This window comes from Elephas maximus, chromosome 16 (genome assembly GCF_024166365.1).
Source record: "Elephas maximus indicus isolate mEleMax1 chromosome 16, mEleMax1 primary haplotype, whole genome shotgun sequence".
Classification (NCBI taxonomy): Eukaryota; Metazoa; Chordata; class Mammalia; order Proboscidea; family Elephantidae; genus Elephas; species Elephas maximus.
Window position 1 is genome coordinate 63,883,344 of NC_064834.1, and position 18,529 is coordinate 63,901,872.

Here is an 18,529-nt window from a genome sequence, read left to right on the forward strand (position 1 = left end):
TCCAAAGCCAGAGAGGACTTTGAATCCCAGATCACTTCCTACCACCTCCAACGTCAGTTTAAAAAAAAAAACATGCGCACAAAAAACAACACTCTACATTTAAAACAATCGTGTTTTTTTTTTTTTTTTTCTCCTTAAGGATATTTTTAATGGCAAACACGACAGTATTTGATTTTTTTTTTTTTGGATAAAAAGTCTGCTCGGCCTATTTACTTCAGTGGGACTTAACATTTAATCAAATGATTCACCATTAACAAACAAAAAGGGGAAAAACCTCGTGGGTTAATACTTTCTTTCACTGTGGATGACCAGGAACTTTGGCCAGCCCCTCCACTTCCCCCTAGCTCTCTGAAAGTGCAGGGTTGATTTTTCTTTTTTGACCACTTCTCTTACCTCCCGCCCAAGGGTGGCTGGTTTCCCTGCTGGATTAACCACTAAGCACCCCCCCGTCCCCACATCCCTCCCTCCTTTCCCCCTTACTTAGACTCATTCCTAATATTCCCAAAGTGCACTTTTTCTGGGCCTCTCCCCATCCCCGCCCCCCAAGTGGGCTTTCCTTCCGCCTTGCTCGGCTCGGATTCCTGACTCGGTCGCCACCCCTTCCCTCCTCTCCCACCCCGCATTGTCTTTCTGAAACCGCCCCTCTCCCGGAGCTAGTCCCTCTACCCAGGCCCCGACTCCAGGCCTCGCCCCCTGCACACTCCTCCCTCCGCTCTGCCCCCCTCCTCCCCGCCCCTCTCCCTCCTCCCTCTCCCGGCGCCCGAAAGGATCATTGTTGGCCGCCCCCGCCCCGCCCACCCCGGCTGTTTATTTATGCACACGTCACCGGGCCGGCCCCGCCCCTCGGCATCTCATTAAGGCGAGTGTGTTCCTTTCGCCCTGTCAATAATCTCCGCTCCCAGACTACTCCGTTCCTCCGGATTTCGATCCCCCTTTTTCTATCTGTCAATCAGCGCCGCCTTTGAACTGAAAAGCTCTCAGTCTAACTTCAACTCACTCAAATCCGAGCGGCACGAGCTCCTCCTGTATCTTCGGCTTCCCCCCCCTTTGCTCTTTATATCTGACTTCTTGTTGTTGTTGGTGTGTGTGTTTTTTTACCCCCTTTTTTATTTATTATTTTTTGCACATTGATCGGATCCTTGGGAACAAGAGAAAAAAGAAACCCAAACTCACGCGTGCAGAAGATCTTCCCCCCCTTCCCCTCCCCTCCTCCCTCTTTTCCCCTCCCCAGGAGAAAAAGACCCCAAAGCAGAAAAAAGTTCACCTTGGACTCGTCTTTTTCTTGCAATTTTTTTTTGGGGGGGGCAAAACTTTTTTGGGGGTGATTTTTTTTTTTTTTGGCTTTTCTTCCTCCTTCATTTTTCTTCCAAAATTGCTGCTGGTGGGTGAAAAAAAAAATGCCGCAGCTGAACGGCGGTGGAGGAGATGACCTAGGCGCCAACGACGAACTGATTTCCTTCAAAGACGAGGGCGAGCAGGAGGAGAAGAGCTCCGAAAACTCCTCGGCAGAGAGGGATTTAGCTGATGTCAAGTCGTCTCTAGTCAATGAATCAGAAACGAATCAAAACAGCTCCTCTGATTCCGAGGTAGGAGAAGCCCCTGGGGCTGGTGGGGTTGGCTCTCCTCCCCGGGCTTGCCAAGGGGTACTGCGAGGGGAGAAGCCGCGGCCGGGGGCGGCGGCGGGCCGGGCGGGCGCGGGGCGCGCGATGCCTCCATTGCACCAACTTTAACCCTGTTTTTCTCTCCCCGCACCCCCACCCCGGGGGTGCTTCTCCCCTGCGCCCCCCTCGCCGTGGTGTTCGCCCCTCGCCTCCCCACCTCCACTTCTCCGGGAAGGCGGAAAGACGGCCTCCGCCGCGCTCCGAAAGTTTCCGAGACAAATCCCGGGAAAGTTTGGAAGAAGGTGAGTACGCCCCGCGCGCCCCGCAGCCGCCGGAGCCGCCTCCGGGCCGGCCGCCCCGCGCACCCCGGCCCCGCTCGGCCCGGCGGTAACCCGGCTCGGCCGGGGCGCCGGGCCCGCGCGCGGGCCACTTTCTAAAAAGTTTCTCCTTGCTCTCTCTCTCCGGCTCCGCGCGGCCGCCGCCGTCCCCTCGCCGCCCCGCCATGTTAGCGGCCAAGAGGCAAGATGGAGGGCTCTTTAAGGGGCCACCGTATCCCGGCTACCCCTTCATCATGATCCCCGACCTGACGAGCCCCTACCTCCCCAACGGATCGCTCTCGCCCACCGCCCGAACCGTAAGTGCTGCGCCCGGCCCCCGCCGCCCGCCCCGCATGCGGCCCCTGCCCTGCCCCTCCCCCTCCCCTCCCCTCCCCGCTCCTCCCCCCTCCCCTCCCCCGCTGGTGGCCCAGGCTGCCCGAAACTCTCCAAACTTTTCTGCCTTTTGTGGACTGGATTTGTTTGCACTTCGCCATGTTCTTGCTTTCAGTTTGCTGCCTCGTGATGTTGGGGAGCCCTTTCTTTCCCAGCAGGGCTTTGTTGGGGGGGAGTCAAATCAGCAGAACTTTTTTTGCGCTCTGATCCCCCCTCCCCCCTTGGTGGTGGTGTTTGTTTCTTCGCCCTGGGAAGACGACTGTGTGCCTCTTTCTTCTTCTCCCTCTCACTCTTCCTTCCCTCTTCTGTGGCGTCTGGGGCTTTCCCCGGTTAACCCCTTGGCTGCCGTGGCCGGGGACGGAGGGATGGGGCTGCACCCGCCGCGCGGGGTGGAGTGCCTCTGGAGAACTCGCGAGCGCGCGGAGCCCAAGGCCCTGGGCGAGAATCTCGGCTCTCTGTTGGGCGGTTATTTGTTTAGCCTTCTAGTTGCGTTCAGTGGCCCTCAGTTCTCCTCCTCCTATTCCATGGAAGGTCACACTTCCCAGACCGCTCCCACAGCAAACTTGGGGGCTCTTGGCTGACGTTCTTTTGGTCACATCGCAGGCCGCGAGTGCCCTGGGCGCCGTGGCGGGCTCGGTTACCCGGCGTGCTGGCTGCGGGCTCTCACGGGCCGCGCGGGACGCCCGGGCGATGTGGGTTGGGGAGCCCCTGTACTGGTGTATGTACCGCCGAGATGGCCTCCGAGGGGAGTCGATGGATTTCTAGGGAATTTTGGTGCGCTGTGGTGTATAGCGGGGTCTGCGCTCGCCAGCTTCGGAGAAGGCCCTCCGTAGGCCTGGGGGGCCAGAGCCCGGTGTGCGGGCCCAAGAGGGTGCAGGGAGCGAGAGAGGCCAGGGGCACCTCTGCTTCAAGGAGGTGGGAAGCTGATAGCCCGCCACCCAACTCCGGGGGCCCCAGGGTGGCGGGGGGAGACGCTTCCTGCGGCGCGTGTCCCGCGCCCAGCCCTGATATTTGTTAATAAGACTCAACCCCTCCTCCCACCGGCCTCTGCACCCTGTCCTCACCCTGGACCCCCTCCCCCCATCCTACTCTCCTCTGAAAAACCTGGGTTAGGAATCTTTAAACGCCAGACGCGTTTGTGCCCGGCTTTCCGGGATTGTCATTTTGCACCTGCGCTGGTTTGGTCCCCCTACCCCTTATTTACACAATTACTTTTGTTTTTTCTTTCTCGGTAACTCGAGATAGCAATTTGAAATAATGCACTCACTGTTCAGCAGGACTCGGTGCTAATGGCCAAGGGCTTGCCGGACGGGAGTCGATGCGATCTACAAGTGTTTTTCAGCATTAAAATATTAACTATCAGGTTCGACTTGTTTTTTGGGCCCTGGCAAAATGGCAAGGGCATGCTAGGCCGGTCACTTCATGGCTAGGAAAGAAAAAGAATTATTCTCCCGCTTTTTTGCGCCCTGGCTCCTGCATGCTTGGGAAGCTGGGAGAACGTTCCAGCCCTACCTTCTCCCGCAGGGCCAGCTCCTTCAGGCTGCAGGGGCTCGGCTCTGGGGCTGCAGCTTAGAGGAAGCACAGCCCGATTACTTTGTATTTCCCCTGCGAGCTTGCGAGCACCTTAGACCAGGAGCTTTCCACTCAGAATCGAAGGGGATGTGTACCAACAAACCCAACCAAGCAACATTCCAAAGTAACCCTGAGAATTTCTTCCTTGCCTCTCCTCGCCCCTGCAGTGGAAACCTGGCTGGGATTATTTTAAAATCCATTTAGCCATCTGAAGGGCCATCTGAATATTGAACCTTGATGGCGGACTTACTGGCTTGCCTGACTCTTTAAACTCCCTGTCTGTGACCACTTGCAATCTTGCCGTAGCTTGTGTTAAAACTTGAGCAGTTGTGTTTTGCGGTAATTAGGAAACAGGGAAATTGTAAAAGGCAAATAAATGATTTCTGGGTGCAAAAAGGAAGACTCCCCACGCTCGCTCCCCATTGTGGGCATCTTAGGAATAGAGGGCTGCTAGTTATTTTAATTGTGGACCTAGCGGGTGGCCTTGCACTGTGACATCAGATGGGAGTCTGAGAAGACATTTCTGAACTCAGTAGGCAGTTTTGGTATTTGCATGTCAAACATCAACAGACACCTTGGTGTGCACTGCCCCTTCCTTCTTTTCTGTTACCTGGGTTAGATGATGTCCTCCAAAATTAGTTATTGAGGCCGGCAAGCAGAGCAGTGAAAAGGAGGGTGATAGCTGTGGTGTGGCACTTCTGATGTTTTCCATCAGAGGACCAGCTTGCAATTACAGATTGCATACAGCTGCCAAAGGAATCTATAGGCAAAATAGTGGTCCTTCCATGCTTGTCCGAAATTCTTAGTGCTTTGTAGAGTGTGCTTTTGATGGCAAAGTGGAAAGACAAATGAGCAGTATGCTTCTTTCTTTTCTTGTTCCTCCTTGGTGGTGTTTTTTTCCTGCATTTTCTGGGACTTACCTGTAAGCAGCTGCTTCCTTTAAACAAACTCTTTGGAACCCTGATTTTTGCTCTTCTGTTTAAGAGCGTAAAGAATTAAGGAGTATCATTAAATCGGCTTATGATGAATAATACATTGTTTCAAAAATAATGCTTTAATTGGTGAAGACGCCATAAAGCTTGATAGTAATAATTTTATTTTAAAACGACAAAGATTTCTGCATAACATTAATTTGGTCTTTGATCCAGTAATAGGAACGGCTTTTAAGAAGACAGATTCCAGTACAAAAACGCACTGAGGAGAGGTCTTGTTAAGTACATGAGAAGGGACAGAACTGCAAATATTGGAATTTTGGTAACGTTTGTGTACTGAAGATAAAAATACTATCACCATATTAAAGTTGATAGGAAGAAGTAGTTTTATATTTCTTTTTCCCCCGCCCGCCAAACCAGAAATAGGAGGATGGTGATCAAAATTCCAGTTAGGTTTGAAATTTCATTTTAAGTGCTTGATTATTAGAACTCTTGCGTCTTCTTTTATCCAAAGTTATTTGCTTTCCAACTGAGCTATTTGCTACTAGGATGCACAAATAAGCATCTTGAATTCATTTTTGAACTTGGAATCCTGCATTTAAAGGAAACCAAGAGGGGCCTTTTCATTGGGGTTTTATTTAGCCTGGCAACTTCTCCTTTCTGGCCTGTGAAAAATGGATGTTTTTCTCCTGACTCAAACAACATAATCCTTTCTAATACAAAAGCTTTAGACCTTGGAGTGTGAAGGGTTAATGGTGGTCCTTCCCTGTTGTCCTCCCACCCCCTGCCTTCCCCCCTGATTGTTTTGACAACACTTTTCAAAGTGTGACATTCCAGGTCTCTACATAACAATGTAATATTACTGTAATTACACAGGTCATTACATTTTAAATAGAGAACAATAAAATGCTTATCGCCCTGAAAAAGAACAGGTGTTCTTGCCCTTCTTTGGTATTTATGCTAATTGTTTTTCATCTCCTTCAGAAATATTTATGGCGAGCATGTTTAGAGTTCAGTCTCAACACAACAGTATTAATTCCGTGCTAATCTTTAGAGGTTGGGGTTTAATGTCTGCAGTATGGATTATGGGCTCAACATTCACCCAATAAGTCATATTTTAATGATTATAAATTTAATATGCTAGCACCTTGCAGTTGGTTGACGTTAAAGCCTTCTGAAACCCCAGAAACAAACTCTTCTGCAGTCGGGAGCCTAAATGCTTATGTGGAAGAAGTGTTTTTGGAAACTTTTGACTGTTATAAGGGAAGTAACTTTGACTGATGTCCCCTATCTCTGATGGCAGCAAGATTCCGAGGAAAACAATCCCGGTTCTTGCTAGGAGTTTTTCCACCTTGATTTTAGTTTTACTGATACGGATTTCATTTAGAGGCACTGCTGGAAAGTTGGTCAGCTTTCTGTTTCTTAGCAAGCTGTGAAAAAGTTACAGGAAGGTTTCCAGGGGCTTGCAGAACAAGAATGCTGTTCTCTTAGCAGCTCAGGATAACTGCAGTCCTGCACACCATTAAAAAAAAAATATTTGCTTTAGAAAACTAGCATTTTAATAGTTGCACCAGAGGCTGTGCTTTTAAAGATTACAGTAGAAATCTTTGCAGGGCTTGAATGCCTCCTTATATCCCATGAGAGATGCCTGTGTGCGTGCAAGAAGTGCATAGATTTCTCGGTTGAGAAATCCTGGTGTAACTTCTCTTACACGCGCAGTGGGTAAAGTAGAAGGTAACTAAGAGGATTTTACATTTTGTCAGATGTTTCACAACGGGGGCCCCTGGAATCACATTAAAAATGCACTGAAGAGAAAGGACAGCTGCAAATTTTTGTGTGGACGGGTGTTTCTGGACCATGACTAAAACTCCGAGGACCTTTTCCCCAGCTGTCTGGAAGTTATGTGGAAGTTAGTTTATTGGCAGTTAAGTATGAGACAACCTGGATTTAGCAAATACTCTCCCCTACACAGGAAGTAGATGACATTATATTGGGGGAAGGGCAGGGACTTCAGGCATAGAATGATTTACTTTTTTTTTTTTTTTTTTTTAAATCATGGAGTTGCCAAATAAGCACTTTCCAAGGAAGTAGGTGTAAGCTTTTTAGTCTTGGTAAGTGGAATTAGATAGTATCTGTAACCGCATTTATAAACTGTTTTGAGGTGTCACGTTTGAGAAGTTCTGAAAAGGAGGGGTGAATCAAATCCTTGAGGCATTTCTTTCTGAAGGGGTGTGTGATATGGGCATCTCGAGTTTCTTCTGGGAGTGAGTATTGGTCAACGTGTAAGTAAATCTTCAACTCGGACTTATAATTGAGCACATTTGTGAAGGAAATGGTTAATTTTACAACCAAAGGCAAACTTGCACCTCGACAGGTCTGCTGAAAGAAATGTGCCCCAGCCCTTTGCTGGCAAGCGCCACCGGGTCATAAATCCACAGGCTTTATTTACAGCCCATAACACTTATGAATGTTAAGATATTTGACGCCACATTGGCCTTATGATATTCAAGGTCCGCAGACACTGGCAGTAGCTCAAATTTCTCTCACTAATTATAAGCGATGAGATGGGGGGGCAACCCCTCACAAATGCTGCCCTCCCCCCTTCTCTGAACCCTACCATGGCAATCTGAGCTTACTGAGCCAGACACCCCTTCCTTTGGCAGCTGACTTGTACTTTTCCTCTAGGCTATTGTTATACACACTTATAAAGAGCACTTCCAGGGTTGGAAATTCAGTGGGGGGGCTTTGCACAAATGCCTATTTCAAAAGCAAAGTTGCTCTAGGTGTTTGCGTCTTTCCTCCTTTCTTTTGCACCTCCTTTTTCTTTTTTTTCTTTTACTTCCTCCCTTTTTCTCTTCCTTTTCTTTTTTTTGAGGCTACACTGCCTATATTGTACATATTTCCCAGAATACTTAAAGAAACCTGATACGGGAGACTGCTCTCTATATGATGTTCCACTGTGCTGGGAGGGAAAATACACACATCGCAGAGTGCACTAGTTAACTTAAGAGTTTTTAAAAAAGAAAGTGAGGTGGAGTGAGAAATGATTAAAAGAATTTAATTGACAAGAAAAAAAATGCAGGTTTACCTTGGTGATGGGGAGGCTGATCATTTGGGGGGAGGGTATTGGCATCTGGGGGAGGGAGCACAGCAAAGGAGCCCGAGGAGGCAGAATAAAGGTTTTACTAATAAAGGTTAGAAAAGCAGAAGAAAATAGGACGAGATTTGGGCTTGGAGTAATGACTGGATTGAAATTGGGGCTTAAAGTTTCTGGTGAGGGTTGGGAGTGCCGCGGGGGGCGGCTGTGAAAAACTGTATGGCTTTGCTCTGCTCAGTAAAGACTATTTTCAATCCATTGCCCAGTGTGCGCTAACAAAAGATATATTCTATATCAGTCATTGTGTAAGCATCTGCGGGTGGGGGGGTCGGGAGGGGACGTTATCTGTGGTCCACATCCTGATGTGCGAGAGGCCAATTGTCCTGCCGGTTTTAATTTATTTAAAAAAAGTAGGCTGTTTGTGTGTGTGTGACAAACTGACCACCCTTTAACGGGGCGGGGGGTGGGGGGGGAATAAGACCCAGAGGCATCTGTCTGGGGGTAACTGCTGAGCAGTCAAGAGGATGCTGATGGCTCTGTCATTTCTGGCCGGATCTTCCCCCCATCCACCCCAAACTTAAAAACCCGAGGCCGAAAGGTTTTATTTTCTAATCAATGGAATGCAGAAACTTACTAGCCCTCAGGGACAGATATGAATCCCTTAACAGCTCATTACAAAGATGGGGCTGTGGGATCTTTGAGCGGGTTATCAGCCGTGGTGTTCTTCCGTTTTCCCAGGATAGGTTTTTTGCTTCCTTAGGCACATCTGATTTCAGGCTGGTAATTCAGCCAGTCATATTTTATTCTTTTTGTCATGAAGTAGCCCCAAGATCAGCGCTGAAGGAGTTAAAATCGCTCGCTAAAGTTTGGCATCATGAAAATAAATTTGAGGCCTGGTAGGCATTAGCAGGGCACAGCACATTTAGAGAGCTTAATTAGTACGAACTGTAATTGTTCATGGTCTGCCAGAAGAAGTAATGTTCAGGAAAAGTGGAGTCCTTCTCTTGCAGTCTTCAGTTTGAAACCGATAAATCACTTGCATATTTGTGTAGTGATTCAAATGGAGCTAAGACCTCTCCCATCCCAACATGTGGTAAATTGTAAAGTCAATGAATTGCAGATGTAGGCTACAGTGAGATTCTCTAAGAAAATGCAGAATGAATGGGAAAGAGTGATGCTATAAATATTTACTGAGAAGATAACTAGATTCCTGTGTGCTGGGCCAATTACGATGTACTAAATATATTAGTAAAATGCCGAAAAAATCGAGAGGATTGTGTGGGTCTTTGGGTGGGTTGGTTTGTTTTGGAAAGTGAAATAAAAGGCACTATGTTATTGTCCTGTCAGTTTTATTAAGCCTGAGTCACAATGGCATAGCCAGGGAAGGACACAAGAAAACCCACATTAATGCAAATGAATTCGTTATGAGTTGCAGCGTGGTGACTGCTAAGTGGAGTTATAATGGGGCATCATTTTAAGAGTGTTAGTGTAGCAACTTTTAATGAAAAATGCTGTGTTAGGAGCATGTCGCAGCGCTTGAGCCCCTGTGTTTTCATGGGCTGGAAATGAGTTTTGAACAAGAGCAGGGGACTTGATGTATTTCATTTCCTCCCCCACCCCCAACAGTTGAAGAACTTTACCACTGAATGTTTTGATGTTTAAAGAAAAAAAAAAAGAAAAGCATCTAGTTTTTCTCAGAAATCAACCAAGAAATGCCTATTGCCATAACGAAGTTCAACCTCCACTTTTTTTTTTTTTTTTTTTGCATGAGAGACTGCAGCACAGAGTAGAAAAACAATGAGTGTAGCAACCCCCTACAGACCTATACATACCACTTTCTCGAAGCAATTTTTCCCCTTTTTTTCTTCTTAGAGGATTTTGGTCTCAGGCAATGTTGCAAGTCAATACTTCTTTCCCCAAATGTGAGTGGGTGGATGTGTATGGAAGCTGTAAAAATTAATGATTGTTCTCTGACTCATAGCTGATGGTTTCAGGTTGAGGAAAAGAGAAAAAAAAAAAAATGAGTGTAAATAGACATTTGATGGAACATTGAGACAGTAGGAGAGATTGTTCTTATGTCCAAAGGCAAGTGTTTTGTTGCAGTAGAATTTCTGAAGGAGAATGCCAGGAACTGAAAAGGGGATGCCTTTGTTTAAATTGTTGTTTCAGGATGGTACAAATATTTGGTGTTTAGATCTTTGCAGGAATGCTTAAGCCCACAGACCTATAGTCAATGCTGGTTTTGCCTTCCCTGTGGAAGTTGGAGGCCCCCTTGATACTTCTAAAAAGGGTAAGCAATAACCCAAAGTGTTGGTCAAAAGTTTATTTTCCATTAAATGTAAGAGACATACAACGTGGAACTGGAGGGCTGTGTCCATAATGGTCTGGTTAGCTCTGAAAAATGACTGATGGCCTAAGGAAAAGTCTTAGATGTGCTAAAAAGTATTCCATCTCTTAAGCTAGTGGCATGGAAATTTAAACTTCGTGGTGGGAGAGAGGAAAGTAGACCAGAAACACTGAAGACTGCTTAGAAATGGATCTGTTGTTTTTTATAAGAGAAAGCCAGGTGATTCATAAAACTGAAAATAAAGCAAATGTTCCACCTCTTCCCAGTTTAGTAGAAAGAACAGGCATAAAAAATTAATCTCCATCATGTTGGAAGTTAACTTAGTGCTGGAAAAAGCAACATAGGGTTTCCATTTTTTTAGTCGCCTTTAAGGATGAGAACTCTGTGGTTGAAGAAAGCCATTTCCCCTTCCATCCCTAGAATATCGCTGATGTCTTGGATCTGAAACATGCAGTCCGGAGCCAGATTAGAAAATACAAGGAGAGAAATCAAGATATGATAATAATAAAGGAAGTGGTTCATCATAAAATACGGGTTTTTAACTGTGCCAAGTTTTCCCTGGGTACTTGTATTTTATTTTTGTGTTAAAAAGCTGAACTGTAGCACAGCAGAGCCTTGGTGGCTCTTTCCTCTGGACAAGGGGGGCAGGGTCATTTGGGGGTGTTAGGATGGGGGAGTGGGCTCGACCATTGTAAGCAAACACCCAAGAAGAGTTGAGAGTTTATGGGAAGGAATGACAATTCCTTAGAGTTATCATTTGGTGACTCTGCAGGACACCCCGTGGAGGGAGGCGCCATGTTGAAGGCCTGACGCACGCCTTAGTTATAACTGGCCTTGGTTATAACTGCCGCAGTTGCTGGGTCAGGAAGTGACATGGGTACTTAAGGTCCCCAGAGCAGGGCAGTCCCAGAAGGTGAGGCGTGTAGAAATCTGGTTCATAAACTCAGACCTCAGAGAGCTGTCTTGTGTCTTGTTCGTGGGTCTCTTAACCTCCCCTCATCTTCCAAAAAACAAAGGGCCAACCGTCTCTTGTTCTCTCCTTCCTTATAGCTTTTTAGAGAGGTATAAATGATCGTTCCAGTTTTGAGTGCCAAGTTTTTACTGGCTACTTGTATTTTTATCTTTGTCTTAAAAAGCTAGACTTTAGCGGACAAGGCATCTTTGTGTTTTACAGGAAAGGAAAAAGCAGTTAAAGCGTGTGTTTTAGAAAAAGTGTATTTGGGAAAAGAGGGGATGGAAACCCAAAGGAGAAACAAGAAAATTTTAAGTCCTCAGCGCTGTAGCTGGGGGAAGTTTGGCTTGGGAAGTTAACGCAAATAGTTGCTGGCTGGGAGGAAGGATCTCAGTTGGGACTCAAACGAGCTTCTTGTGCTGTCGTGTACATTTGTGAGCTGGTCCAGGTTTTTCTGTGTTGTCAGACACCCGGGGGGGAGGGCAGTTAGTTACATTGCTTGGGGGGGGGGTGTTAGAATGGAGAGAGAGTGTGTGTGTGTGTGTGTGTGTGTGTGTGTGTGTGTGTTGGTTAAATTAACTTTGTCTTGTCTGTTGGTTTCTCTGATAGACTCTTAAGGAACTTCCTGCTGCATTTTTACTGTTGTAATTGCAGCCTTCTCTGGGGTTATGTTGTTGTTTAGGTGGTGATGAACACAAGGATTAAGAATGAAACTGGACAAGTGAAAATTGAGTTTAGATTAACCACAGTTTCATTAATTTATTCATAAGATTGTGATTATATGAATTTTTTTTTTTTTACCACGACATATACTTAGTTATCATGTGTCCATTCAATTTTAATTGACAATATAAGATTCCTGTGGTTACCCTGAGTGCAGATAGCCTAGGGCTTTGCAGGGTTTGTGGGAAGAAAAGCTTGGACAAGTTTCCATTAAGCTCTGAATCGAGCAATTGGAAAAGAGGAGAATAAAACAGGCTGAAAGGAGGGCCAAGTTGTTAGTGTTGCCTCCTCTGCTCAGAAGGAGAACCCTCCCCAGACAAGAGCTGCTCTCCAGCCAAGAATTCCAAACTCGTGGAGAAACCTGTCCAGAGCACAGAAGTTGTTCTAACACAATGCAGGGTTGTCACAGTAATTACTGCAATCTCCGCTTACTGACTGGCAGTTTTCACAAAAAAGACAGGCGGACAAAGGGTTCAAATTCATTTTTCTTTTTGCAGCAATTCACTTTAGATGAACTGCTTTTGAGTGTGTGTGGGGGCTTTGTGTGGGTGGGTGGGGGGAGGATATCTTAAATTGCTCATCATTTAATTTTTTGTTGCTGTTTTAGAAGAGTGGTTTATTACTCTGCTTTGACAGGTACAGGGTTTTTTTTTGCCCACCTTTATTGTTCCTCCTTTTAACTTTGATTAATATTTTGTTTGGGGGCAACCAGAATCACACACATTATATATAATATATATGTATGTATGCAGTGTTTTTATTTGGAACAGATAAAAAAAATCTCAGAACCCACTGTATCCTAAAATGGATATTTATAGCCTTATTCCATGAGCAGGATGGATTTAGACTAAAATTTTACTGGATTATTACTGTGCTGAGTTTATTTTGAGTTGGTTCAAAAGTTCTTACATGGATTTTTTTCTTTTTTTTTTTTTATTTTTTAAACTGTGTGAATTGAATTTTCTTACAGGGACCAGGATACAAATTAATGGGGCCTAAAATTCACTTGCAGCCTAAATTCTGCTTTGTTAGTATTTCAGAAGTGTTAAAAGTAACAGTAACAGTAGTAACAGTAGTCATAGTTTGTTACAGTAATGCATTTCCCTGTTTGGAAATGTAACTGATTTGCTGATTGCCATGGTCGGGGCGGGGGAGATGGGCAGTGATTTCACAACAGTTCATCAGCTGTTTATATGTGGTGAATTCAAATGCATTTCCCCCAGATATCTTTGAGATCCTTTGATTTTTGCATTGTTTGCAAAATACATCGCCTGGTGGTGTTTTCTTTACCCAATTGGTAGGATGCCAAGATTAACAAGGATTATTTAGGAAACTGAGATTCTGGTGAGGAGGAGTCTTGGCCTGCCTTTCTATTTGGGATACCTGCCTCTTTGCTGGGTAATCTGTGGGGCATCAGAGGTTAACGGCCAGGAGGGACTTCAATCAAGCTTGGGCAGTGCAGGGTCTGAGTAGAGCAGTGACGTCCAACACGAAGGGCCACTAGCCAGTCAGTGGTCCTTGGAACACTGGGTGGCTCTTTGGCAATTGTTGGCCTTGGTGGTGCAGTGGTTAAGCGCTCGGCTGCCAACCAAAATGTCAGTGGTTTGAACCCACTAGCTTCTCTGTGGAAGAAAGATGTGGCGATCTGCTTCCATAAAGATTACAGCCTTGGAAATCCTATGGGGCAATTCTATTCTGTCCTATAGGATCCCTGTAAGTCAGAATCGACTTCATGGTAATTGTTTTTTTTTTTTTTTGGTTGGATTACTAGAGTGCACCCTAGCCTGTAAGACCTCCTGGGATGGGCAGCACAGTCATCTTGAAGGAAGGTATAAGGCATGGTGCGGCCCCTGAATTCTGTCCAACGCATTTGTTTTCTCAGAAATCGAATTGTGTTTGAGGGCCAGGGCCTGAGCATTAGGAATGCGGGGGCTTGTACCTGTTGCAGTCTTGTGGTGTCTCATCTTTCCTCTCCCAACCCTTCCTCTCTTGCCTACATGTTGCAATTCTGACAACTCTCTGCAGCTCACGGTTAATTCTTATTCAGCATCTTGCTGGCACACTGGCTTCCTTTATGTCTCAATGGGCATCCATTTTTCTTTCTCTTGTCATTGAGCCCCACTCCTGGCCACCCCCTCCCTTTTTGCTTATTGAGTAGGTGCTTTTTTAAAAACAAAAACAAAAACAAAAACTTTACCTTAGATGATGGTGATGATCTTATCCACAGCAACAAATAAAAATACTTAGGTCTTGATTGAATGCCAGGGCTGCAGCTCAGTCTAGGAAGGTTTGTCTGCTATTCATAAACTGCTTAAGATGTTGTCTTGTAGTTTGGGACATAAGCAGAACGCTTTGATTTGGTTTCTTTCTACAGCTCCATTTTCAGTCCGGGAGCACGCATTACTCTGCGTACAAAACGATCGAACACCAGATTGCAATTCAGGTAGGAAATTTAAGAGCTCCTGAAGCTTGAATTGTCACTATGGAGGTCTCTTGTGTCTTTTCTTGTTTGCCCCTCCCCCCAGCCTAGAGGATGGTGGAGGTGATGATGGTGATGGTGGTGGTCCAGCCTTTGGGGGAGGTGGGAAGCAATGAAGAAACAGCAGTGGAAGAAATGCTGTTAAAATGATTGAAAGATATAGAAAGAAAGAGAAGCCTGCGTTGGTCGTTAACAGTTTCTTGCTCAGGTGTAAGGGGCAAAGAGGCCCAAGCTTGGCTACTATTTGGCTTAGGGAGGAACCTTCAATTGGGAGCAAAACTGGGTGACAAAGAGTGAATGGGGAAAATTGAGGCGGGGGGGGCGGGAGAGGAGGCTGTGTGACAGCCAGAGTTATGTGTTGTGGATCAAATTCAAGTGGTGCTAAGAATATCACTTAAAAAAAAAAGTTTGTGGTAAAATATATATAACTTAATATTTGCCTTTTTAGCCATTTTTAAGTGTACTATTCAATGGCATTCATTCCATGAACAGTGTTGTACAGTCATCACGACTATATTCTAGAACTTTTCCCTTGCCCCACGCAGAAACTTTGTACCCATTCAGCAATAACTCCCTCTTCCCCTATTCCCCATGGTAACCTCTAGTCTCCTTTCTGTCCTATGATTTTGCCTGTTACGTATTTCATGTAAGTGGAATCATACGGTATGTGACCTTTTGTGACTGACTGCTTTCACTCAGCAGAACTTTTTTAAGGTCCGTGTGGTAGCATGAACCAGAACTGCATTTGTTTTTACAGCTCAATAATATTCCATCGTATGGATATACCAAGTTTTGTTTATCCATCCATCTCTGGGTGGACGCTCGGGTTGTTTCCACCCTTTGGGTCTTGTGAACAGTGCTGCTCTGAACAGTGGTATACAGCTAAGAATATCACTTTTGACCTGATCAGCCTGACGTGGATTTCTGGGACCTGTTGATATATGACACTCGCTGTGCTGGAAGGGCAAGGTGACAGATCCTAGCTCCTGATGAGTGTCCTATTTCCTGCACATGTAGTGCTTCCATTCTTTTAAATCCAAAGGCTAAACAAATCACAGACCAAGATAGACTCGGAGCTGAACTGATGCCAGCAGAATGCGATAGTGGAGAGAGAGAGCAGACTGATACGATTTTCTTGTCTGCCTGCCTTTGGAAGGATGGAAGGACCTTGCAGTGTAATTAATGGTACCCAAACATGAGTGTTTTGCTTTAACCCCTCAAAGGGAGGCTTTAAAAAAAAACCTTTTGTTGTGGTGTTAAAAGTCTCGTGCTAGATTCCTCTCGTAAGTTGATGCGGGCTTGTTAGATCATTTAGGAGTACTCCTGTGCCCCCTTTCTTCTCCTGTGGTGCCCCCTTTCTTCTCCTGTGGTGCTCCCTTGCAGACAACTGTGGATGCAGGTGGCTTTATGGAGCTATGGTCACATTGCGTCTTTGTAGCTCTGCCATTTCAAATCTGCATCTTTCTCGATAAGACTTGCAAATAGCCATTTGCCCCAGGTAAACTGTGAGTCATCTCACCCCTGAAAACCAATAGTCAGCAAGCATTTTTATTTGGTGGATCCCTAGTATCTTTGTACTCGTTTCAAGGCTACCATAACTTATTTTAAAAAGTATTTAGATTATGTCTGCAGTTAGGATGCTGATCTTGTGTGCCTGTATTGTAGGGGAAAGGGCAACTATTGACTCTATCCCTCTGCTCTCAAATATTTTCAAGACTGGTGTGTCTTTAACTACATGTGGCAGTTGTCCTTGCTGGCACCCTTCCTGTTGGACCCTTCTTCCTTATGATTAAGGGCATAGTAAGCCCTGCCACCAGCAAATGGTTTAGACTCAGGGCTTGGGTAGAGAACAAGCCCAAATCCTAAATCTTGATGAGTGGATGGACGAACAGACAATGTCCTGAGGCTTACTACATCTCAGGGAGTGCTGGAAAATCCTGTTGCCCGGGGTGTGGGAATTGTTGATGTCGAATAGCTTAGTGATCCCTATCTTGATGTGGAAAGGCTGGCTGGGGCCACATCACTGGGAGACCAGCCGAGACCAGGCCAGCTGTTGTATCTTTACACCCGTTGCTGAAGTGCCCCTTGTTAGGTCGAGCTGTTCATCTTTCTCCAAACCACCTGGCACGGTGCAAGCCATGTGAAGCTCTTTCTCAGGAAGAACATGGAGTAAATTACAGAGCTCATTGTTTGGAGGACTGAAACCATTACTATTCTCCATGAACAGGTGGTATTGTTCTCCCCGCTTCTATTTGCTAAGGCCTGATGCCCATGTGGGCAAACAGAGACATTTTATTAGAGCCTCAGCACCGGCGTACTTTTGGCGTTCCTGCCTCCCAGTCCCTGCTAGGCCAGAACAAGGCTAAGCCAAATGCCATCTTGCTGTAATTTCAGTTTGATCATCGAAGGATAAATGGCGAAAACCAAAACAAAAGAAGTGAAGGGGAAATCTCAGATAAAATAAAATTGTCCCCAAAGCTCAGCTGCAGCATGGGATTAGAGGGAAAGGCAGCACTGCTTTGGTTCAGGGTTGCTTTGCGTGCCATCGAGTTGATTCCGACTCGTATCTGATCCCATATGACAGAACTGCCCTAGGCAGTCATCTTTACGAGAGCAGATCACCAGGTCTTTCTCCTGTGGAGAAGCTGATGGGTTTGAACCACCTACCTTTCAGTTAGCAGCCAAGCGTGTTAACCATTGTACCACCAGGAGGGCGCCTTAGTGGCAGACATTTCCCCTTACCCCCGTCCTCCAATTTAAGGCTTAAATGCAAAGTGATTGTCAGAGTAGAATCTTCCCCTCCCCAAAACTTGAAACTGTTTAACTTTAATGAATACTGTATTTCAATATGACCTGGGCTTGTTGCTCTTCTAAGCTATATCCTAAAATAACCTCGAGTAGTATGACACTGTGTATCACATGAGATTCACAGCCCTTTTCCTTTCCATCCCTCCTGTAGTTGCAGCGCTCAGCCAAGTTCACCATTTACGTGAATGGCCTCTGAGTGATTCTATAGACTTGTCGTGTTCTTATAAAAGGTTTGGACATAATATCATATGCTATGTGGGGATCTTCCCTTCTTTCGACAGTCTCTTCATTTCCTCTCAGTTTTGAAAGGAAAGGAAAAGAGTAGCACAAGTGTCCAAATTCTCCTTAAATGGGTAACAGAAATATAACTAGACTCAAAAAGACCTTTTTTTAAAAAAAAAAAAAAAAGACATACTTAACTCTTGATTTTTCACAAAGTTTATTGAAATATAATTTAAATACAGCAAAATACCGAAATCTTTAGCTGAGAGCTGGGTGAATTTTTATATGTACACCCATGAAGCCATCACCCAGATCAACATACAGAACAGAATTGGAACACTTTTTTTGTAAAGGGCCAGCTAGTAAATATTTTAGGCTTTGCAGGCCATACAGCCTGTATCACCACTACTCAACCCTGCCATTATAGTGCAAAAACAGCCAAAGATGATAAGTGAAGGAATAGGTGTGGCTGTGTTTCAATAAAACTTTATTTACAAAGATAATGGTGGCAGTTTGGCCCTGGAGTTGTAGTTTGCTGACCCCTGATACAGAGTATTACCAGTCCCTAGAAGTCTTTCTTGATCCTCTCCCTTCTTAGTCATCCCTGTACCCACAACCAACGTTCTGACCTCTGTCAACATGGATGACTTTTGCCTGTTTTTTAGCTTCATGTGTCTGGCCTCACTCAGCATTATATCTTTGAGTTTCATCCATGTTATTGTGTATAGCAATAGTGTGTTCTTTTTCACTGATGTGTAGTAGCCCACGAAGGACTGCCACAGTGCATTCATCTATTTTACTGTTGTTAGTCATTTCGGTTGCTTCCAATTTTTTGCTATTATATATTAAAAAAAAAAAAAACAAAACCACCACCACCACCACAAAACAGTCTAATAGCATTCTTACACATATCTCTTCAGCAGTACGTTTGTGCATTTCTCTTGTTTATATAGGGAAAGTGAACTTGCAAAGGCATAGGGTAAACCAGAAACCAAACCCGATGCCATTGAGTCGACTCCGACTCATAGCATCCCTATAGGGCAGAGTAGAACTGCCCCATAGGGTTTCCAAGGAGCGGTTGGTGAG

At 45.4% G+C, this 18,529-nt stretch overlaps 1 protein-coding gene across 30 annotated transcripts in view; it reads left to right on the forward strand.

Annotated features, from left to right (window-relative positions):
- Window positions 1–1,397: 1,397 nt before the first annotated feature.
- The window catches only part of TCF7L2 (transcription factor 7 like 2), a 221,089-nt gene continuing 203,957 nt past the window's right edge, over window positions 1,398–18,529 (forward strand). For 18 of the 30 annotated variants that reach the window (XM_049855897.1, XM_049855902.1, XM_049855901.1 and 15 more), the window contains exons 1-4: window positions 1,398–1,586; window positions 1,837–1,903; window positions 2,111–2,235; window positions 14,309–14,377. In XM_049855897.1, coding sequence (XP_049711854.1) covers window positions 1,398–1,586; window positions 1,837–1,903; window positions 2,111–2,235; window positions 14,309–14,377 — 450 coding nt within the window. The remainder of the gene's footprint in view (window positions 1,587–1,836; window positions 1,904–2,110; window positions 2,236–14,308; window positions 14,378–18,529) is intronic. The other 12 variants (XM_049855903.1, XM_049855909.1, XM_049855912.1 and 9 more) reach the window with 1 other exon arrangement.